This window comes from Juglans regia, chromosome 10, assembly GCF_001411555.2.
Source record: "Juglans regia cultivar Chandler chromosome 10, Walnut 2.0, whole genome shotgun sequence".
Classification (NCBI taxonomy): domain Eukaryota; kingdom Viridiplantae; phylum Streptophyta; class Magnoliopsida; order Fagales; family Juglandaceae; genus Juglans; species Juglans regia.
The window spans coordinates 16,505,509-16,530,195 of record NC_049910.1 but is presented as its reverse complement, the minus strand read 5'-3'; the positions used below and the strand labels follow the sequence as shown (position 1 = coordinate 16,530,195).

General features: G+C 36.5%; 2 protein-coding genes and 1 long non-coding RNA gene across 3 annotated transcripts; 1 reads left to right on the top strand and 2 right to left on the bottom strand.

Annotated features, from left to right (window-relative positions):
* The first annotated feature begins 1,497 nt into the window (after positions 1-1,497).
* LOC118349652 lies at positions 1,498-6,287 on the top strand. The gene is made up of 2 exons (XM_035695161.1): positions 1,498-2,080; positions 2,485-6,287. The coding sequence occupies exons 1-2, from the start codon at positions 1,498-1,500 to the stop codon at positions 6,285-6,287; spliced, it is 4,386 nt and encodes a 1,461-aa protein (XP_035551054.1).
* Positions 6,288-6,877: 590 nt separating this feature from the next.
* Positions 6,878-7,936, bottom strand: LOC109007978 (F-box only protein 8-like). Its single transcript, XM_018987898.2, has one exon. The coding sequence runs from the start codon at positions 7,934-7,936 to the stop codon at positions 6,878-6,880; it is 1,059 nt and encodes a 352-aa protein (XP_018843443.1).
* Positions 7,937-18,317: 10,381 nt separating this feature from the next.
* On the bottom strand, positions 18,318-21,376 carry LOC109008004. The gene is made up of 3 exons (XR_001998880.2): positions 21,045-21,376; positions 20,874-20,948; positions 18,318-18,676 (listed from the first exon to the last, which is right to left on the bottom strand). It is a non-coding gene; the product is annotated as an uncharacterized LOC109008004 (long non-coding RNA).
* Between the last annotated feature and the right edge of the window lie 3,311 nt (positions 21,377-24,687).

The following is a 24,687-nucleotide window of genomic DNA, read 5'->3' as shown; positions in this document are numbered from 1 at the left end:
CAACAATTGTGGAGTACGTATTAACGCACTCACAGCTGGTATAGACACCTATGTTGTGATGCGTTAATCGGCTGGGACACACGGCTCAAGGGGACCCGTGTAGCACCCGTATGGTCACTTTTTAATTAAGTCTACTAAGAAAGATTCCAAGTTCATGAATTTCACATTCAAGTCATGTTTCACGTTATGTTATGTTCAAGTATACGTTCATGTCAAGTTTTTAGTTTATGTCACATCAAGCTAAGTTTCAGTTTCAGTTCAAGTTATGTCAGCTCATGCCATGTTATGTCAAGTCACTTTATGCTTATTATTTCATGCCATGTTATGTCAAGTCATGTTATGCTTATTATTTCATGCCATGTTATGTTATGTTTACTATTGACTTTGATTGTGCATTCATGCATTTATTGTCATGCATGCATCATTAACCTGTGTGAAGGTTTTTTGTTAACTTACTGAGATTTGTAAACAAATCTCACTTTGGTAGTCCCAACTACCATTCCCCCCGAATGATAGATCTTGTTACAGGATTTGAAGAAGAACCGGGAAATGACCAACTGGAAATGGTCGACTAAGCGACGGTGCGACTTAGATGTAGTTGCCTTAGGTTACTACTTGTATTTTGTGGAGTTTAATCGCCAGCACTCTTTTGTTTACAACCATTTTGGACTAATGTTGTGATCTCAGTTGTTTAGTATGTCTTTATGTATGAAGTATGTTGTAAGTATTTGAGATATCATAAGTTGGTGCATAGTATTGCTTAAAAAAAAAATTATCCGCTGCGAATATTGCATAATGCTAGATGCATGTTAGGAAAATTGCATCTTATATGTCATTAACGGGGGCAGGTAACCTTGTGTTGCATGTCCCGACGCTTCAGATGTCTGTCCGATCCCAAGCGGAATCTGTGGCGTCACAACTGGAGCTCGAGATTTTTTTTTAATCTTTGTTAAAGTTCGACTCGAGCTTGAGTTCATCCCAAAGTTGAGCTAACAGGTAGAACCTCTATTGCATTGGTAAAACTTTCAAATAAAACCTCTATTGAATTACAAAATTTTAAAAATTTATAAATAATTAATACGTAGCTAGTTGATATTTATCCATAATAACTATATTTTATTTAACTTTTAACTTTCATCTCAACTCATGATCTCCTCTTAACTCACTATTCAAATCTAACCTTAGGGTTAAAAAGCATTTAAAAATCATTACCTTTCTGGAAACTTCACTCCAGTTACTTTAAAAATCATTACCTTTTGTCAGTCATCTGCCGAATCTAGTAACCTCACCTCAAATCAAAGCAAAATATTTCTTTTGTCTTCAAGCTTGAAGGAGCAGGTGGCAGAGGAAAATAACTCTTGGGAACTAAAATCAAACTCGGCAGCTTCGGCTCCATCAATCGTAGCCATAGGATCATCTCATTCTCAACCGACATGGAGAGCACACTGGCAGCAGACATACACGACTCTACAGCCCTATACTAAACCAAAAGATTATATGGGTCTTGGTATTGGGCTTGGTCTGGGTAAAGGGCCCGATAATATTTCTGATCCACCAATTGAGTCAAGGCCATTACTCATGGGCCCACAGGATTTAATCCTCAATCGGCCTCAGCAATTCTTCTTCGCCAGCAAGCCTGAGATTATTTACAACTCTTCTTCAGACGTTTCTCTGCTCAGCACTTCCATTCCAACAGCTCCATATAGTTTCTCTGCTCATCTTCCTTCTGGCCTTGAGTCTGAAAAGGCTATGGAATTATTTACAAATCAAGAGAATCCTCAACTGTTAGAAGATTTAAGTATTCACTGTGAAAAGAATCCTATGCAGATTGAAAAATCAGTAAGATTATCTGATGATCCCAACTATAAGGAAAATGTCCTCAGTGAGAACTCAGCTGTATGTATCACAAATGCTCAACGTCATTCTCAAGTCAATATTTCTTCCAAAAGACAGCAACAAGTTGAATTTTCTGAAGCTCCAAAAAGAAAGTCACAGCGTCTCCTCAAAGTGGAACAAACAGATCCAAAACCACACTCTGATGACACTTCAATGGCACTTGCTCTTCTGGAATTACAGTCTGGTTCTCTAGGCAAAGAAAAAAAATCTAAAAGAAAAGCAAAAGTCAGTCCTTATAGTAGACCACCAACCCATCCGAAAGGAAAATCCAAGACAGCTAGCGAGGCAAGCTTAAAAATGCCTCCACAGACCAAGTGAGGACAATGGCATGGAATTGCAAGGGATTAGCCCGACCCAAAGCAATCAGGAACTTAAGGGCTAATATTAGGAAATATAACCCGGATGTAATCTTTTTGTCGGAAACCTTGGTGTCAAATGAACGCACCATTTCTATTGTACATAGCTTAGGTTTCCATCTTTTTGTTCACTATCCAGCAGTATGTAAAAAAGATGGATTGCTTCTTTTGTGATGACTGGGTGTAGAAATAGAACCTGTAAATATAAATATTAATGCAATTTCTGTTTTAGTTTACTCTGATCCTACACATCAACCTTGGATGATTACATATGTGTATGCGCCGGCCCAATGGAACAATAAAGCTGGCTTTTGGAGCCATTTGGATTCATTATATCAAGCTTTTCCAGGGCCTTGGATTTGCTTGAGAGATTTTAACGATCTCATTGATCAAAATGAAAAATCTGGAGGAAGACCTATCTATTATAATCCTAATAAGGGTCTAAAAGCTCTTATGGACAGGAATGGTCTTATAGACATTGGCTATATGGGACCAAAATTTACATGGACAAATAATAGACAAGGTCAAGCGCTCATACGAGAGAGATTAGACAGAGCCATTGCAAATCAAGAATGGAGATTACTGTTTTTAGATGCTACTTTGCAACATCTTGCATCCTCAGCCTCAGATCACCATCCAATCCTGTTATACACTACAGCTAATACTCGTCAAGCTCCTTCTTTCAAGTTTGAAGAATTCTGGACTCGAGAACCTTTAAGCCATCAAATAATCAGTGAAGCATGGAGTAAACATCACTTCGGCAATCCGTCTTATATTCTATGCAAGAAAATCAAGTCAACCAAGGAAGCTCTCAAAGTCTGGAATAAAGATCACTTCGGGAGGATCAACCACAATATACATCAACTCGAAAGTGAACTTCTTGAAGTACAGGAAGCCGATATGACTCCTTCAAATCAAGAGAAAGAAAGTTTTTTGCAACATAGAATTCACAAGCAAAGAAAATATGAAGAAATCTTATGTAAGCAAAAGTCTAGACTCACATGGCTTACATCGACGGATTTAAACACCAAATTTTATCATCTAACAACCACCATCCGGCGAAGAAGGAATGCTATCGACTCAATCAAATTGGCGCCAGGTAATTGGTCAATGGACTCTACTGTTATAGAGACTTCTTTTATTAATCATTTTAAATCTATATATTCCTCTTCAAACCCAAATGTTCCGGAACAACTGGATAATCTCTTTGAAAAGCAAGTTTCGGATATAGAGAATGAATCTCTAAGTGCAATACCAGTTGAAGAGGAAATATTAGAAGCTCTAAAACAAATTCCCAGCAATAAAGCTCCCGGACCAGATGGAATGACAGCTTTATTCTACAAGCACTACTGGAATATTGTGAAACAAGATGTTATATTGGCAGTTCAGAATTTCTTTATCAGTGGGAAGCTCTTAAAACAGATCAATCATACCAACATTGCTCTCATCCCAAAGACAAACTGTCCAAATAATCCAAGCCAATATCGCCCAATAAGTCTTACAAATGTCAGCTACAAGATCATAACCAAAATCATGGCCAATCGTCTTAAAATTCTTCTCCCAAAAATCATCTCTCCACTTCAAACTGCCTTCGTCCCAGGTAGAAACATTAAGGAAAATACCATTATTGCTCATGAACTATTCCATCACCTCAAAAAAAAAAAAAAAACAGGCAAATCCGGTTTGATGGCTATTAAACTTGATATGGAAAAGGTTTTCGATCAGGTGGAGTGGGATTTTCTCTTTACAGTTATGCTAAATCTGGGCTTCAACCACAAATGGATAAATCTGATAAAGGAGTGTATAACAACAGTGTCATTCTCTATTCTAATCAACGGATCACCAAGAGATTTCTTCAAATCTCAGAGAGGCATTAGACAAGGAGACCCAATCTCGCCATTTCTCTTTATACTGGTTACAGAAGCACTTTCTAGGATCTTATTAAAGGCTGAAGCGCAACATAAGCTGGAAGGTATTCGTATCAGTAGAAACAGTCCTATGGTATCATACTTATTATTTGCAGATGACACAATCATTTTTGCTAAGGCTACAGAAAAAAATGCTCGAAACATCTCAGAATATCTTACAAAATATCAAAGCTGGTCAGGGCAGAAAGTAAATTTGAACAAGTCTTCAATGTTTGTCACCAGAAATACCAATCAGGCAATAAAAACTTCTATCTCTTTGTGGCTGCCTTTCAAAGCATCATCAGCCAGAATGAAATATTTAGGATTACCCACTTCTTTTAGCCGAAAAAAAAAAGAAAACTACAGTGAAATGCTGGGCAAAGTGGGTAAAAAATTGGAAGGATGGAAGTCAAAATTTCTAGCTCAGGCAAGCAGAACCATGTTAATCAAATCTGTAGTAAGTACGATACCAACTTACCATATGAATACTTTCCTGCTACCCAAGTCAGTTTGTAAATCTCTTGATGCAGCTTTCAAAAATTTTTGGTTGGGTTTCTCGAAAGACAAAACGCATAATTTGACACTGAAGTCCTGGAAATCTATTTGTCAACCAAAAAAAGCAGGTGGTCTTGGAATCAGATTAATGGAAAAGATGAATCAAGCTATGATTGCAAAAACAGGCTGGGAACTTAGCGAACAGATAAATAGTTTGTGGAAGTCTATGCTAACTGCAAAATATCTAAAGAACACAACATTTTGGGAAGCTTCGCAGAAAGCAACAGACTCATCTATGTGGAAGGGAATACTCAAATCTAAAGAATTACTTATGAAAGGCCGATGTTTCCAAATCTATAATGGAGAATCAGTAAATATTTGGTTGGATCCATGGATACCTACACTGATCAATTTCAAACCAAAACCATTACAAGGTACGGATTTAGAACTTCCAAATCTTACAGTTTTTGATCTTATCATACATAATTCTAGGATTTGGAATGTTCCAAAAATGCAAGCTCTCTTTGATCATCAAAGCATCTTAGAAATTCAAAAAATACCACTACCATTACGAGCATATGAGCAGGATAAAGTGATTTGGGTGTTAAATCACAATGGGCAATATTCAGTCAAAACAGCATATCAAGCTATAATACAAGATCAAGTTCCACTTCAGAAACATTCTTCAATGATACTTTTTAAGCCTATGTGGAGTCTTAAAATCCATGATCGTCATAAGTTACTGATTTGGAAACTTCTATCAAATATTCTTCCTACCAGAACAAGAATTGGTGAAGTCATAACAAACCAAGAAACTGAAGAATGTGTATTCTGTAGCTATGAGAAAGAAACACTAGTGCATCTTTTTGTTGAATGTCCATTCAATAGAATCCTATGGCAACAAAGCAGCTGGCCTCTAAATTTTGCAAACTTGCCTATAGATTCTATATCAGACTGGATCAAAATGATCATCTATCCGGACAAAGAATTGAGACTTAAAAAAGAGGAACGACATCACTTCCAGTTATTTGCAGTCATAATGTTAGATTTCATTTGGAGAAAAAGAAATGATATCGTTCATAATCACACTTCTCTATCAATTGAAGAAGCAAGCATTCAGATCAAAGGCACCTATGAAGACTATAAAGCTGCATGGAAGGAAAAAGTTGATCAACAAAGCAAAGACGAAAATTGGCATCCTCCTCCTCTAAACTATCAAAGCTATTCTTTTGATGCAGCAGTACGGGATCAATTTTCAGTGGTCTCAGTAATTCAAAGAAACCATAGTGGAGATATTCTGGGAATATTAATAGAAAAGGTACAAACTACAATCCCTTTAATTGCTGAAGCAAAAGCAGCGTTGTTAGCTGCTAATATAGCATCAACTCAAGGATTAGCAATCATTGAAGGGGATTCTCAATCAATAATCTCTTCCATCGAAAGTCCAAACATCTCTACATTTTGGAACATATCAACTATTATTAAGGACATCGAGCACTTATCAAATCTTTATCAAAACTGGAAATTTGTCAAGATTCATCGATTCCAAAATCGATGTACGCACTCTGTTGCGCAGTGGGCAGCTACCAATCTTGTTTTTGGCAGCATACCTATGGATAATATTCCTAGTTAGTTTTTGTATATTGATAGTGGAAAGGACCCTCCTCAAACTTTGTAATTTTTCTTTTATATATCATATGCTTGATTAGAAAAAAAAAAAAAAGAGCCCAAGCCCCTCAACAAATCTGGAAATGCAAAAGTGACCGCAAAAATTTCCAAATTAAGCTGCATACAAATTTATGGGATCCAGATTTTTTCCCCACAGCATACACAATGTTTTGGATTTCGTAGTCCAAGATCCCCAACAAAACCCACTTCTGTTTGCAGAAAATAGATTGCCTATTTATGTTTCGCTCAAATTGATGCAATCATTTATAAACGAGATCTAGAGAAGTTCAGCTGTCTAAAGTAGATCAAAATTCAGTAAACAATAGGAAAGCCTGCATTGCAATTTCCATCTATCTCAATGTTAATATCTAGGAAAGCGATTGCCGTTTAACAAATAAACCATTCATCAATGCGTATCTGACCAACGAAAGCGTCGAATTCAAGTCGCTTGCTCGAAGAAAAATTGCTCAAAATCAAGTGAAAACCCCTCCGTTTCAAAGGCAACGAACGCGTTCAAGACCCAAGAAAAATGCCTGTCCGTTGATCCAAACCGAACTACGGGGAAGGTAGAACCTGGAAACACTCCCCATCAAGCTGAAGATTTCTTACGCTTTGAGCAAAAGGGTCATACAATACCAGCTCCCCCTCTATCTCCATAAGCAACTCGCCCTTCTTCCAAAACCCCAACGGCCATGCATTACAACAAATGGGTACGATCCTCACCAGCCGAATCCAAGATTCTTTAACACCAAACTCGAGCAACACCCATATATCCAAGAAACTCTCCTCCCCACCATCTTCACAAGGAAAAACTAGTAAAGCAACCGATTCTTTTAGTACCTTGAGAGTCCTCCAATTTTCACGATAGCTTTCAACAAGGCTAGCATCGGGCAACGCCGTCGTTCGGAACGCCTCGTCGCACACATCGAACGCAATAACCTTCTCGCCCCCTGTACAATTTAACGCCAACCAGAAACAAACACTATTCGTATAAGCTGGATCGTGTTCACGAAGATCAGGCACTTCAATATCGACGACAAGATTTCTCCAAGAACCGCCGCTTAGGCTATAAACCTCCACTTCCCGGTCCAGAGCAATGGCTTCACTCTCCGGGGAGTGGAACAGCGCATAGCGAATCCTCATAACCTTAAACTCGTCGTGTATCGGGTCGAAACCGAAAAAGACAGTGCCCACTTCCGAAACGGGAGGGAAGATCATGAGCTCCACCGTGGTGGGGTTCCAGACAACGATGTTGCCCGTTTCAATGTAGTCAAAGATGCAGAGAAAGCCATTACAGGAACCCACAACGGCGATATCACGTGGGCCTTGTAACGGAAGATCTTGATGACTTTCAGAGGCAAAGGCGAGAGTGCTGTAGCATAGGTATGAGTAAGACAGCCTTCCGTCTGTGGATATGAGGGCGCGTTTTACGAGGAGGAGTGGATGGGTGGGGTTGACGAGAATACAATCGTTGATAATACATTTGGAGAAATAATCGGGAGTACCGATGAGGGTGGCCCAATAATTGCTGACGGATCGGAATCGGATAAGAGATTTTAGGGGAAGCCAGGGGAGAACTTCTAGAACCAGGTCTTGAGGGATATAGGCGGACATGGCTCGACTCTATCTTAGACGCTCTTTCTCTCTCGCTCCTCTGTTCCTTGAAAAAAACCGTTAACTGCTGCTTATCAGAAATAAGTAGCGTAGAAAAATTAAAGGGACGATGGTAGTGCGTAATTCATGGGGTTTGTAGCCGATTCCATGCAGTTTTAGACATATTTTAAAATCAAATAAGTATATATTAACTTTAAGATTTAAATAACCGATATCGTAGTTGTTAATTCTTAAACCGAAACTTTTGATTTCATCAATTTCGGTTCGGTTCGATATGATTTTTTTGATATATTATATAGTATGTATATTATACTATATAAGAATACAATGATATTATATTGTAGTATATTATAATATATATTATAACTGTATTATAGACTATAATGATATATTATAATTTATAGTGATATGGTATTAGTATAACTACTAATATTACAATAGACTATAGTGATGATACATAATTATTTATATATGATTTTAATTTATATAGATTAGTAATTTATCATATAATACAAAATTATTTTATATATAATTATATATATTATATGTACGCAATATATAATATAAAAATCATATAAAAATTTTGTAAATAATATATATGTATATATGAACCGATCTGGTGTTAGAAAAAAAAAAATTGGAATCAGATCGATTTCGACCGATTTTGAGAAAAATAGAACCAATACTGGACTGAACCAAATCCATCAGTTCAGTTCGATCCGGTCACGTTTATCGGTTCACCGGATTTTTTTCACCCCTACTAATACGACATCTAGTGTGTACGGACTTCATAGTTTATTTATATTTTTAAATCTTTTTATCTTCTAATTATTTTAAAATATTTTTAAATGTTTAAAAAATATAGACAAATTTACTTAAAATCACTTTCTTAACCATTAAAAAAAATAAAAAATTATATGAACGATCAAATTGAGGGAACAAACTAACGCGGCATAAAATAAATTTTCAAATTAGAAGTTGTGATCTGAAATTTTTCTAATTTAAGGAAATTAAAACATTTCCTTAAAAAAACTAATAAGAAATTAGTTAATTTATTTGAAATCACAATTATACGATAAGGTAGTTTTATTTTATTTTGTTTCACGTCCAAATAAATATTATTGTGCACATATATATATAGGAATCTAATATAGCAAAATGCTCATATTCCCTTTTCCCATTAACTCTGATAAATAAAGGAGAGATACTTCATCAAAAAGAAAACTTTCAATTTCTCAAGCTCTATACCCATCATCCTATATAGGGTTATAATCGAGTTGAGTACAACTTGACTAAGGAAACTCGAGCTCAAGCTCGAGTCTGAGCTCGAGATTTTTACTTAATCTTTGTTCAAGTTCAACTCAAGCTTATGTTCATCCCAAACCTGAGGTAACAGGTAGAACCTCTATTGAATTGGTACAACTAACAAATAAAATCTCTATTGAATTATAAGATTTTAAAAATTTATAAATAATTAATACGTAGCACTACAATACAATTTGTCTTTTGTGACAAAGGAAATCGTCGCATAAAATAACCAAAATGTCACTAAAGATATTACGACCGTCACTAAATGTGCCTCACAGAAAACAATTGGTGATGGTTTATTGTTGAACCGTCACTAAAAATATTTTTTGTGACGATTTGAGGTGTTCTATTTGGTGTAACGTTAGAACGTTTACTTTCTGTAACAGTTGAGATCTGTCATAGAAAGTAACGTTCAGATGTCCAATCTAATATTTGAACATCAACCTGACCGATTGGCATTCAAATGTCAAAAGCTGGCGTTCATTGATTATAGTTCGAACGCATCATATTTACGTTCGAACGTTAACTGCATTAAACGTTCGAATCTTTGTTCGAACATTAATGGACCATTGTTTGAATGGAAAGGGTATAACGTTTGGACATTAGATCGAATGCAAGTGGTACGTTTGGAGGTTGATTCGAATGTTAATCGTTTAAACATTTGAACGTTTTGTTCGTTTGAGAGTGAGTACGTTCGAACGTTAAGTCGTATGTTCAAACACTATGTTATAATTTTGTCTAATTACGTTCGAACGTTAGTTCGACTGTGAACTAATGTTCAAACATTTTTTTATTTACATTTGAATGTGCAGATCAGAAATACTAATTTTATAAAATTAAAAGTATATCAATTGTATCATATTACACACCATCAATTAACAACTAACAATGTCTTATAAAGTTTCAAAGTTAGATATTAAAATTAGCTATATACACTGATAAAAATCATTTCGTCTTCTTTCCTCACCCATTACGATTCTGTTGCAATGATATAACAAGCTTCATTTGCACCATTATCTTCCACTGCATTTGCTCTTGGACTTCACTGTTTATTTTTCCTCTTGGTCTCTCTGTTGGTCCAGCAAACGCATCTCTAAATGAGATTGTCACTCTAAGAGAGACTCTAGCTCTTGCCATCTCAACTTCATATACTCATTCGTGTGATACAACTTCTAAATTTTTGGTAAGATTATTAATTTGTGAAGTCGAGAGGTTGAGGAGGATAAACATCTATGCTTGAAAGATTGTCCCAAACCTCTTGTCATACTAGCCTGCGGCGTGAGCACTTACATGAATATGTCTATGTCACTAGGAGAGGATTCCCTAGAAGCTGACTACATCTCCTTCATTTTTTTCCTGCAATTTGAAAGAAAACACACAATAAGTAACATATTAAAAGAAATAGAAATAAAAAATAAATTATTCACATGTTGCATAATTTATTTAATAAAATTAACACCGCTTACATAATTATCTACAGTGGCATGATCCATCCACTCACTACGCTCGTTAATGTGAGCAGCAGTATAGACATGAATGAGAAAAAAAATTTTAGGATCATCATGTTTGTAACAAAGTGGCAGTAGCAATATAAAAAGCTAATGTTAGTACTTAGATAAAAAAATATCAAATAAATAATTCTACAATTTTTTAATTACCATTTTTTTAGCAAGACGGTGGAATGACCTTGAATCGGCACGATGGTAGACAGTCAGAGCGGATCTATTATGTGCATTTGTAGAACTTAAGTGCTACAAAATTAATTAAGAATGTTAATTGTAATATATATACATATAATATATAGAACAAATATAAATGTAAATAATTAAAGGACATAAATCTAGAATACCTAATAATCTGGAGATACGAAAAAAATTACAACACTTTCTCCAATCATCTAATTTCATCTACTGGAAAGGGGACTGCACAACCTCTTCCAATGTCTCAAATTTCTTGAAGTGGTCATGACATCGTCCCTTGTGACGTCGGAATAGTATAGCCATCAACTCATTCATAATTCTCAAATCCTCGCTACAGCCAAAGTCGAGGTCGAATTCATCCTAATAAGTGAATGAGGTAAAAAATATGATATATTAATCTAGGTGAAAAAAATGTACTCTCGAAGTAAACTCACCAGTACACGACTTCGAATGTGCTCCTTAATCTCATTCGGAATATCTCATCATGAGCGCACATAAAATGGAGTATAAGCTCAGACTACTATGCCAATATAGGAGGAAAGTACTGTTGCACTATCATCCACTCCTCTAGTGGAATTATCAGGAATGGTGATCTTGAGTTTTTCGTGCCTTTTATTTTTCTCAAGAGAGATGCCATGTGTATAACTATGACCGTGACGAGCAGATGCATCAACTATATGATAGTAGTATAATTATAGTTATATAGTTATTGAGATAAAAATATTAATTACAAAATTAATTATCAACTACATTTCGCTATTGGTAGGTGTTGATTGGCTATCGTTCTCTTGCGTGTTAACTTGATCTTCATGAGTGGATTCCTAGGGTGGGGAGTTCTCAATGGGTTCGAGATTTAGACTTGACAGAGGAGGCACATTTCTTAATTTTCGTTTTGATGGCATCCTTGAAAATGGTTAATTCTATCAAAGAAAATTAATTAGAATAAATTATGAAAAGTATAATATTCTAGTCACTTATATGAATTAAATATTTAGTACTTTTATTCTTCATGTTCAGATGTATTTTCCATGTGATAAATGGTCAATTAAGCAGTATTAATACTCTTAAATATCTTAGGTTAAAAGAGCTTTATGTGTTAAAATAAGTGTATTAACTAGATAATATGAATTAACTTTGTTTGGCATTTGAAATAATATTTTACCTCTAATTAAATATAGATGCATTATGTTGTGGGGCTAACTAACATTTAAGGGAACTTATAATTGAATCTTGGCACATTACAGGAGTGAAGCCCATGAATATGAAAGTGTGAGGGACTTTGGATTTGCTAAAAAGATTGAATTGAGGCCTAATAGATGGCCACTGGCAGAGGAAAATGAGAAGCACGTGTGATGGCCCGTGTTTTTATCTAGGCTTGGCCCTTAGAATTTGTTCTAGGTTGCCATAGAATATTAAGAGCCTTAGTTACTCTGGAAGGTCTTAGAAACCTTTGAAATAGTAACTTAAGCCCAAGAGGAAATGACCCTAGTTTACTTTGGAATTTCGGCCTTATTGGGAAACCTAGGTCCAATGGTTTAGGCCCATGATCCAATTCTAAGTAGCTAGTGTTATGTGTCCTGAACCTAGCCTTGAAAGTGAGTTAAGGGGGAGAGAGAGGTGTAGGAAATAACCAAGATGGGCTTACATGCCTAGCCCATTGTTCTATTGCCCAGAATTCAAGTTCCAAGGTAGGTTTCTTGGAAAGGGAAGCCTAGGGAAGTGATATAGGATTTTTCTAGATGTTTTGCATAGGAAACTGACGAGAGACCTTTGGGATTTCGAGTTTTGCTAGCTTTTGCCATGTGTCAAGCATGCACTAAGTTTCTAGATGATTTTTTTTATAAGACTTTTGTATCAAGGACAAGTTTGTCCTTAGGGTTTCAGCTAGCATATTCCCAAATATTCCATTCACTTGCCACTTGTCAGCTAGTGCTTTTCGAACCAATGGTATGTGAAAAGTCACATAGGGAATGAATATTTGGAAGATGAAGCAACACTTCGGAAAAAAGTGGAAAGGACGGCTAGGGCTATGGCACATGCCCAATGCCACTTGTCTTCCATGCGAAGAGTTTCTTGTTGTGAATAGGAAGAGACATGCTTGATTTTACCAAGTTACCCCTTGAAAAGATATTAACTTGTTAAGGAAATGAAGGACATAAGAGGGAAAGAGGGATTTTCGGCCAAGGAGGGAAGTCCAACATGCCACCTCCCAAGAATGCCCCTTCCCAATGCAATCTAAGTGGGGAACTACAAGAGGCTTTTCGGTTTTTGAGAAAGGGAGAAGAAGAAACCTTGCCACTTGTCTTTCATGCAAGGGTTTTGATACAAACAAGGAAGGAAGTGGGAGGGAAGTGAAGGGTCTCATATATAAAGAAAAGGGTTCACCCCTAGGAGATTTTTCCCTTGCCATTTTTCAGATTTTGCATTAGTTTCCACTCTCTCCACATAACTCTCCCATGTTCCTTTGAAAGCTCTCTAATTTTCTTGTGTTTTCTCTCCAACCAAAGAAGGAGGATCCTTGCAAGAGAAGGATTTCGGCACTACCCAAGAATTAGCAAGGTAATGTTCGGTTTCTCCTAAGTCTTACACATACACAAGTCTTTTCTCAATCCGAAAATGAGATTGAAATCTCATTTGACTTTGAGAAAGATAGAACACACACACTTTCTACTATTTTCTTGGAAATAACCTAGGGTTTCTAAGAGAAACCTTTGAGGCCGATTAGTGAAGGGGGAGTTCATCCTCCATGTTTCAACCATCACATGTATTCTTGCCTATCTTAGATTTTGTTTTACCATATGAGTGAAATGAAGGGGCTTTTAACTTAAACATCCTAGAAGCCTAATGGTTTAAGACCAACTGATGCCTTAGAAACACACACACACACTCAAGAACATGAGATAGGGTTTTAGATGCTCTTTCTAATATAGTATGTTCAGATTTATAGCTTGGTAGTATTCTTTTACGAGGATTTTGTAAGTATACACTCAACCTACTCTTGGTTAATATTTATATATGATTGTGTAAATCCTCTATGACTTTGATTGCTTTGCTTGTTATCTCTTGATTGTTTGTTGGAATATGATAATATGATCTTAAGTAACTCTAAGGAAGGAATTATATGTTTCGAATTTGTGATGAAATTGCCATGAAAGATGTCTATGAGTTTCGATTTTCACTTGATTAAGGTTAATGGTATATGTAACATGATGTTTCATTTTGAACATGCTTTGGAAGTTTTGGACTTAGACAAAAATCTACGATTTCATGTCTTAGTTTACTATGTTTTGATTTCTATGATATATGTTTGAAGATTGGAACATGTTTATGAGATGAATCTTCATGCTTTTGTGCCTATAAGTTTCGGCCTAAGTAAGTTCTCATGGTTCCATGTATGTGTTATGGTATCTCATATGGTTTATGTTGTCATGCAATGAAATGAACATGTTATGCTTGATTATTTCATGCATGGCATTTCGTATGTCATATGTCAAGTATGAGTAAGCATGTTTAAGTCTCATGTCACATGCATTTGGGGAAGAAGTGTTTTCATTGAAGTGTTTTCAAATAGGTGTTTTCAAATAAGTGTTTTCAGAAAAAAGTTTTCAAAGAAAAAGTTTTATCACGACTCCAAGTGCTAGGGCGGGGAAATATCCTAGAGGACCTCCTTTTTCCACTCTGGAGTGCTTAAGAATGGAGTGACAACCCCTAGGTTGACGAAGAACAGTCGACAAGCCTCGAATAGATTCTTTTTAAAGGATGTTGAAGTGAGGAAGCACCTAAAGCTAGTGGGTGCATAAGGCATGTAATCTAACGAAGTAAGGTCGAGTTAATATGATTTTCTGTTTATGACGTATTCATCACAGTGTACGGACCGTTGATGAAGCGGTAATTAGCGGGAGCACACGGTGCAAGGAGGGGAGCCATGTTGTGCAAGTCTTTTGAAACTGGTTAAGTGCATAAGTCAAGTTCTGGTTACGGCATAAGCCAAGTACTTGTTGAGATTTCTTGAAATCTCATTGTAGTAGTTTCCACTACCATTCCCCAACCGGAATGGTAGAAGTTGTGACAGGTGTAGTAAAAGGCAACTTTGACCAAGAGGAAGAGAACGACACCTCATCCTCCGAAGAGGATTGTGCCTAAGATGGCCATGAATCGGCCTAAGCCCTCCATTTGGAAGCGACTCAAGGCCATTGATCGAGAGATCATGGGTACATTTGAATTCATCACCGAGTTCAAGCAGCGTAAAATCTGGGACAAGGTTAAGGCTTTGGAAAAGCACGTGAAGCCCTAATCTTTTTGAAGAGTACGAGACTTTAAGTATTTTGTGGGAAAAAAAAAAGAGAGAGAAGAAGGAAGGCAACAACATTTATGGCTAACTTTTATGGACTTATGTTGCTTTTGTGGGAATCCTGTGTTTTGAAAATTTTAAAATTATGCTTCATGCTTTTTTGGATATTATGCCTTTATGGCTTATGTTTATGTTTTGGATAATGTTTTGAGTTATGATATTAGTTTAAGTTGCCATGTGCTTTGCAATTGCATATTACGTTGCTTAGTTTATCCGACTTTTATTAATTTTCCGCTGCTATGTTATTGCGTACTGCTAGTGTACGTAGGTGCATAGCATATTACCTATCATGTACAGGATGTGTAGGCTTGTGTTACATGTCTCGGCGTCTCAGTCACCGTCCAATCCCAAGTGGGAGCTAGGGGCACCACAACACGCCTCACTCCTACTTGTGGCAATTGGGAGAGAAACACACATGAGGATGAGCTGCTGTGCTGGTACGTACAAGAGCTGCAGCTGGGATGTGCAGGCATGAAGCTGGAGCAAATCAAAAGAGGGCTGGCACGCAGAGCATACCTGGGTACAGACATTTCGCGAGAGGGATTCGCGTGAAGCACAGTGGCTATTCTTCGAATATATATTTAGTTAGAATTATTTTTTTGGGATATATATTTTTTTTCAGAGCATTTTTTTTAGGGTTGGTTGTTTTTAGCAGTTCTTGTTTTTTCATTTTTCCAAAGCGTTTTCTGTGAGAAACTATTTTGCATTCTAGGGTTTAACCCATTTGGGATTTTTTTGCTCTCAGATTTTGTGAATGCTTTATTTAGATTAACTTTTGCTGTTAGAAATACCATGTGTAGCTAATTTATTAAACTTGGGTTGCGGAATGAGACTTGATTTGTTTTGGGTTCTAGTTTAATACAATATTTTGTTAATAAATATTGATTTCACTTGTTGCTAGTCGGATTTGAATTGAAAATAGATTGTGGCTCTTGCTCTTGATTTGTTGTGTTGATGTAAGGCACATTAAAAGCTTAAAAATTATCAAGGCTTCTCTTAGTTGATTGTTAATGTGTGTTTGGTTAGTAAGGTTGTGAATCCCTTAGGGAAATATTGCAAAACTTGAGCATAACTTTTTATCTTCCGTTTATCAATGCCTTGACTGGATTGTTAATTGAAGAAATTTTCCAGATACCAAAACAAAGAGTCTCATACCCAACCTAAGTGTTTGTTAAATCATTTATTTAGAACTGTTATTTTCAGCTTTATATTAAAATTCTATTTGTTACTTGTAGGAATTAGAATTACAATTTTTCATCGTTTAAAATATTAAATTTTCAGTAACTATTTCTTTTATGATTTAATCCATCTTTCTAAGATTTACAAAACTGAGATCCTCAAAGCACAACCATATATTCCATTATCATTAAATCTTTCTTTGTGAATACATTAATATCCATTTTGCTCATTGTTTATACATACATAAAAAAAATACAAAAGAAATTATTGTATACTTCATTTTACTTCTTCACACTTCTCATCCATCAGCATACTTTCCAATTTAATTTCACAAATGTTTTGATAATCTTTTGTCCTTGTGGAATACGATCCTAGACTTATCCTTGACACAACTTGACACTTCTACACTTGGAAGCACATTTGAGACCGAGTCACCATGCTTGTTTCAAAATCTCCCTCAATAACATATTCGTCATCATCATCAACCTCTTCTTGGTCCTTCTTATGCACTTTCTCCTCGGATTCCGATTCGTCTTCTTCTTCTAACTTTTCTTCTTCTTCTTTCTCACTTACTTGAATTCAATAATCATTTAATACGGACGGGTTAAGATGGATGGGTGGGACGTCATCTCTAAACAAGGGGAGCAACTCGAGTGCACCGAAGTCAACAAACAAGTTAATACCTTTTCCATCTTCCTGGTAGGCCTCTACAATCGGAGTGTCATCTTCACTACTCTCGTAATATGCACTCGTTCCTGCTTCATATATATTTCGAGAGACAAATTTTTGTACGACTCGCCAAGTTATCTCTCCACAATCTTCATCAACGCTTTTCATTGGATCAATCAAGTAATAGACATGGGTAGCTTGACAAGCCAATACGAATGGATCATCTTCATACCATTTAGATGCAGTATTGACACTCGTAAAGTAATTATCCTTATGTATCGAAACCCGACCACGGCCTAGATCCCACCAATCACATTTAAAGACATGTTACAGACCCACCCAAATATTTCAATCCAATAATATCACATATGACACCACAATAGTGAATATCATCTGTTCCATTACTCCCCCTCGACCAACACACTAGAGTTTTGAGTCTTTCTATTACGTTCACAATCCAGAGCATGAAATCTATAACCTAGAACCGTGCATGCTGTGTATCGAAATGCTCTATTTGAAGGACCACGGACCAATGCATACAATTCAAGAGAAATTGATTCGGGATCACAAGCACGTTGTTCCAAAATCTAACAATTGAAATAGTATATATTTATTAAAAGTTACCCATAGTTAAAAGTTTCAAAATGTAACATGTATATAATTTTAGTTCATACTTATTTGTTCAAACTATCCGGGAAATTCTTCCTCATGTCCTGCCTCTATATTCTCTATGTGTTCCATCTTAAGTTTTTCCATGTACTCACTGTATATAAGTGCAAAAGAAATATTATTTTGACCACGAAAGTTATATATAAACTTGAAGAAATTAGAATTATTCAAAGCATGCAACGACATACCTAACTTAGTCATCGTCTCCCGTTAATTATTTAGTACATGCCACCGAACTTTACCCAACTCTCCATCAATTAAACCGTAACCTGTTTGTACACCCAAGGGTCATACATCCTGAGAAAACTCTATCACAACCCCACCCCAAATCCTAAGACTGGGACGTGGTTGCGACACATTTACCTTTTATTTTCCTTATCATTATTAGTACTATATCATTATGCATTTTTTTTTCTTTTTACGAGGGTAATAAGGGATATGAATGAACGTGTCATGCATGTACCCTACACTTCTAGTTTAAAAGAACACCTAATAAACGATCTGATGAAGTTTCTAATAAAAGGACTCTCAGAGTCCATCATCCATTCATCAAACATAGCTAGTTCTAAATAAGAGGGAACTCAGTCCCCACAACACATATAAAAAGGCATTTAACCTTCTTATGTGGGGTTACCATCACCCCACCATAGAAGTTACACCATTACCTTCACCCCACCATAGTATTTACATCATGCCCAAATGCATATTGTCTTAACGTCAAGCCAACAAAATGTCCCAACATGGGACCCATCATAAAAACATAAAAACATAATCATTATCATCAAAATCGAACCGACATGGAACTCTAAGCATCGGCCCTTCCCTCCTCAGCAGTGCCCAGCTCCACAGCCTCATCATTCATACCTGGACGTTTAAAACATAAACACAAAGTAAGTCTAACACTCAGTAAGCAGTACACCATGCCATTAACTTATTAATCACATAATCTTTTCTTTTGAAAACATGCATGCATAAACATTTGCTAATTCTTGACAATGCTTTCATGTGTAACAATTTAAGAATAACTATACTTTTCATGCATAACTGTACTTTCCATGCATAACTGTACTTTTCATGCATAACTGTACTTTCATGCTTAACTGTACTTTTCATGCATAACTGTACTTTCATGCTTAACTGTACTTTTCATGCGTAAACATTCCTAGGAAATAACTTTACTTTATGTTTCACTTTCTTGGGCTAGTACATACTATTACACCCCGTGTGTTGGGGTTAGCGGTCTTTTGGACTCGAATTCCGCCTACGGCCACAGGTTGGAAATCCCTTTAATGGGAGGCAGCACTGGGTACACTACCAGAACTACTTAGCCGGCATTGCAATCTGCCCATTCTTTGGTACTCTTTCATTCACATGGCCGTTACGTACGTTCATGCTTTCATTTCTTTTCTATCCTTTATTTTCAGTCAAACATTTTCATTATCCTTCCTTAGTCCAAATGCATATGCTTTTCTTTAAAAAGAGTGTTTCATGTCATGTTACATATAGGTAAGGCATAGCTATTTAAGAAAGAGCATGCATAAAAGTTTCATGATGCAATACCTTACATACACACAATTGTAATCAATAGGGTGCTTAACAGGGGCTACCAAAAAAAGGCTTGTACATAATATATATACATTTATTCTTTCATAAGAGAACATGTATAAAGAGAGAGATATTCCTTCATAAGAGAGCTTTGTGTGTAAGGAGCATGGTCATAACTACTTACCTCGTGACTTTACAAATAGGTTCCTTGAATCTTGAAATTAAACTCCTATTCAATGAAATGAGATAAACATATTAATATTCACCCCACCTTAAGCTTACTATCCGTCACCCCTACGCTCTCACTTAAATTCTAAAATTGGAATTTAAGTACGTTCCTTAACCCACTTAGCTACATACATGGCACTAAATCAACCCTTAGTACCTTCCTTCCAATATTTAAGAAAAGCCATGAAAGTATGAAGCTTGCTTGTTGTCCCTCTTTAAATGCTATTATTTTCTATACAAGGGATAGGTAGGACTCATAAGTTCAATGTATAGGATGGTAGGGATTTATGTAAGTATGGTAGGGAACAAGGAGGTACCACCCAAATCTGGAAATCTTTATAAAAAGGGCATTTTGACAACTTGTAACATCATGTGGAAAGTGAATCTAACAAAAGGCCAATGCCCACAAGAGGGTTGGTTTTTGTCACTTATTCTTCAAGGATTTCTCATACTAAGGTTTATCTTTGATTAAACAAAAGGAGTGAAGTTGAACAAGAGATGGAATGGCTAATTTAGGCTTCCAAAACAGAACATATTTTCATAATTTCTGTAGTACATGGACAGCTAGCAATCTCAGTACATTCATGGTCTTAAATATCTCTTACTTAATCAAATCTCAACCATACAATTAAATAATACAAGAGTAGTAGTAAACTTAAGAAAACCCCATATATTTTCTGAAAACAGTACCAATAAATTTGGCATACAACTCTTGGCAACTAAAGAATTTCTAAGGTAAGCTTACTAGTTTAATTAAAAGTCTTAGTGGCTTACTTTGGCCATAAACCTTAGGGAAAACATGTCAAGAATTATAAACTTTAACTCCATTAATTTAACATATAAAAGCATAATTAAAGACATGGCTTAACTCAAGAAATCACATGAAAGGGACTATAGATTGGCTTTGTACAACACACGATTGGAACACCAAAACAGAGCTTAAACACACGGCTGGAACCATAAAACAGAACACACATCGAAACAGAACATATCCCACAGCTTCTTCATATACATATATGTACATATCAAAGATCAACCGATCATCACTTGAGACTAACCGAGTTAAACCAGAAAATATGCCATCTCAAATGATAAGAAACACATGGCAAAACCATCTCAAAACACTCGGTTTTGACCAGAAAAACAGGGCTTTTGATTACTACCCACTAGAGCAGCTAATAGTGGAAACAAATGAGAAATTTGTTTAGAGACTACCACATGATGATCGGCTCACACAGAAATTTCGAACACCCCTAAATCACAAGAAAACTCATGGAAGGATTATTACCTGTTTGGGTCTCTTTTGAAGCCATGGAAGTACACAACGACAAGAAGAGGAAGAGAAAATCCAAAGGATTTAGGGCTGGAACACAGCAGAAAATTTCTTAAAAACAAACCCTAGGTTAAACCCATAAATCCGAAACTTCAACTAGAGATTAGAGCCATAGAATTCACTTACGGGATCAATTTCTTTGAAGATTTTCGGTGGAAGATCTTAGGTTTAGGAAGTGGAAAGGATTGGCTTGAGGAGAAGAAGAGGTCACGCGATTGGGGAAAGCCAAAGGGTTCTTCGTGTGAAGGAAAACTTGAGAAGTTTTCTCTCCTTCGCGTACCTTGGGACCGACAGTAAAGAGGAATGAGGAAGAAATCAATTGTCTTGCCTTAGAAGCTATCGATGGGGTAAAGGAGAAGGAGAGGGTTTTGTTCTCTTGTCGAGCGTGTAGGAGAAGGAAGAGAATTCAAATGGCTTATGGAGGAAGCCGAAGGGTGAAAAGAAAAGGGATTTAATTAGCTTCTTGAGGAAGCTTCGGTTAGAGAGAAGAAAAGTCAATAATTTCAACTCAACTTGTCCCATGAGTTAAGGAATGGACGGTGGACATTAAAAGAATTTGGCCATTTCTTGGGTAAATAAAATTAGAGGGATTGAAAGGAAAGCACACCCATCTTAAAATAATTTAATAAAATAATCTAAGTCTTTGTTTCAAAATATTTAACTTGAAAATATTAGTAGATAACATAAAGACCTACGTAGTAGGATTCGGGTATTACAAACACTGATAGCTCATGAGGAGGCGGAGCTGCAAGATCAACATTTCACTCTTGACGATTAAATCGTGTCTCAACACCACAAAGATATAGAGAGCAAAATGTTAACTATTCATCGTGTATATAGGCCTCTGCTATTGAACCCTCAGTTTTGGCTTTATTCCTAACAGTGCACTTCAGTCGACCCAAATATCTTTTAACTAGATACATCCAACAGAACTATACTGGTCCACCCAACAGTACCTCGCGGGGTAAATGTATTACTAAATGGACCATGACATCAAAAAATGATGGTAGAAAGATCTGCTCGAATTTACCTAGTATAGTAGCAATGTCTTCTTCTAATTTTCGCAGCATATCTCGATTTACTATTTGAGTACACAAATCCTTAAAAAACATATAGAGTTTGGATATGGCTACAAGTACATTAGATGTCAGCTTCCCACGAATTCCCACTGGTAATAACTTCTGCAAAAATACGTGACAGTCATGACTTTTTAATTCACTAATTTTCCAGTCGTCAAGGCTCACACATCTACTGATATTTGAAGCATAACCATTTGGCAACTTCACCCCTTGCAACCATTTGCAGAAGTCAATCCTTTACTCCCTCGTCATCATAAAACATGCATGCAGCACGACCACCCTATTTCCTTCCACCCGCAAATGTAGATTATGTTTAATTCTCATTCTCTCAAGATCTTTCCTCATTTTGATCGTGTCTTTCATCTTTTTGTTAATGCTCATCAATGTACAGAGTATATTATCACATATATTCTTCTCTGTGTGCATTACATCCAAACTATGTCGCAACATGCAGAACGACCAATAAGACAAGTAAAAAAACATACTACGCTTTGTCTAATTCAATTCTACTGCACCTCGTTTTCTCTTGTTCTTTCCCCGACCTTTGTCAAAATTGTTTGCTCTAATATGTTCAAGTTGTTCCTCTATCTCTTCCCCAAACAACTCATTTGGTGCAATTATGTCCTCTACTCTCTCATCAAACTTAGCACAATCTCTTCTCCATACATGATTTGCTGGTAGATAACGTCGACGACCCATGAAACACAACTTTTGAGAATATTTTAACCACTCACTACCACTTTCCTAATTACACGTTGGACACGCTAACTTCCCTTTAGTACTCCAACTAGAAAGATTTTCATATGCCGGAAAATCATTTATCGTCCACATTATCGCAACATGTATATGAAAAGATGTCGACATGGATGCATCATAAGTTCTTACGCCTGTTTCCCATATCTCTTTCAACTTTTCAATCAACGGCTGCATGAATACGTCAATGTCTTCTCAGGTGATCTCAGCTGGGGATAAGTAAAGTTAACAAAAAGTTGGGCGCCTTCATGCACCTCGATGGTGGAAGATTGTATGGAATCAACATTACGGGCCAAGTGCTATAACTTGTACTCAGATTCCCAAAAGGGTTGAATCCATCGGTTGTGAGTTCCAGGCGCACGTTCTGAGTTTCTATCCCAAACTCTAGGTAATGATTATTGAAAGATTGTCACACAAGTGAGTCAGCTGGGTGCCTCATATATGCATCACCCTTAACTCTTTTCTCCTCGTGCCACCTCATATTGTGAGTTGTTTTCTTACACATATATAGTCTTTGCAACCTAGATCTCAAGAAAAAATATCGCAACACCTTAACCGGCACGTTTTTCTTACCCTTTCACCTCGACTCTCTACATACATGACATGCTTGTTTCTCCCCATTCTCCTTCCATAATGAAACACAATTATGCTTGCATGCATGTATGGACTTGTACTCAAACCCTAATCATTTTTTCAACTGTTTCGCTTCATAAAAGTTCTTTGGCAATGCAGACCCTTCGGGAAGCACTTCGTTAAATAAGTCCAATACCATGTTTATTGCTTTTGTTGACATCCCACACAATGACTTAATGTGAAGCAACCGCACAATAAACAACATTTTGGAATGTTTTATACAGCCTGGATAAACCTCACGCTTTGCATCTTCCCACATTGCAGCGAAAGTTTTATAGTCAGTCCCTCGGCCACTTGAGGCATTGCAGTCAACCTCATCCATAAACATCTCAGCTCCAATGTCACCCAACATCTCCTCCATCTCCTCCTACTCATAATCATCATCCATGTGCCGCAAATAATTCGAATGACCGATCAATACATCCGCTGACTGTTCATATGGCTCACCATGCCATACCCAATGGGTATACCCCATATTCATATTGTTCACAAATATATTACTTTCAACTTAATCCAACCCTATCGCACACAAATTTTACACCATCAACATGGACACTTAATGTAACCACGACTATCAACAGAGGCCTGAGCAAAATCAATGAAGGTTCTTACTCCACGTGCATAGGGTATGTAACCATTTCCAAGTCTATCTCCTAGACGCATCCGACTTTTGTCCATTTCTAAAAACATCAATCTATTAGTAACACGTATATAGAAAATTTGCATGCATGTCATACTCCAGTTGGTCCTATCTCATTCAAGATTATATTATCTATATTGAACAAATCTCGTCACTCTACTACTTTCCACGTTAGTAGAAATTTTGGTAGCACCTCCCCATAGTTCAACAAGTATACATGTTCACATAGAGGGATTGTAACCCTACGAACAGTATACCTGAAAAATAGTAGAGGAAGGTACCGAAACTTCATATTAAATGTGGAAAGTAGGAGTAACAAAAATGTGCAATACAGATAATATAATCTCAAACAGTCCACACTAGACAATTCAGAAATTAGTGGACACATAAATGTACACTAATTCTCAAATGGGTTTAAGGTTCTTTATGCAATATCATACAATATCTATCAAAAAACACTACAAACAATATCCCCACGTTGTTTGAATTAACAATGTCAAATAAATAGCAGTGTTATATTGTTAAACTAGAGAGAGAATGAAGAATATGTGAACAAGTTTCCTATCAGTAGTCTATCCAGCCTTGATAATATAGACATTTCTTCAAGATCATTCTCCCTCATTGTCTACAAGACTGCAAGCTTGCTAACATATTTTTTCATCTC

What these genes read in the sequence shown, in the direction of transcription:
- LOC118349652 (XM_035695161.1), top strand. Translation starts at nt 1,498, where the DNA reads ATGGGTCTTGGTATTGGGCTTGGTCTGGGTAAAGGGCCCGATAATATT. An exon ending in TCTTCTGGAATTACAGTCTG is followed by an intron (nt 2,081 to 2,484) that starts GTTCTCTAGGCA and finishes TTTCTGTTTTAG; the next exon opens with TTTACTCTGATCCTACACAT.
- LOC109007978 (XM_018987898.2), bottom strand. Translation starts at nt 7,936, where the DNA reads ATGTCCGCCTATATCCCTCAAGACCTGGTTCTAGAAGTTCTCCCCTGG.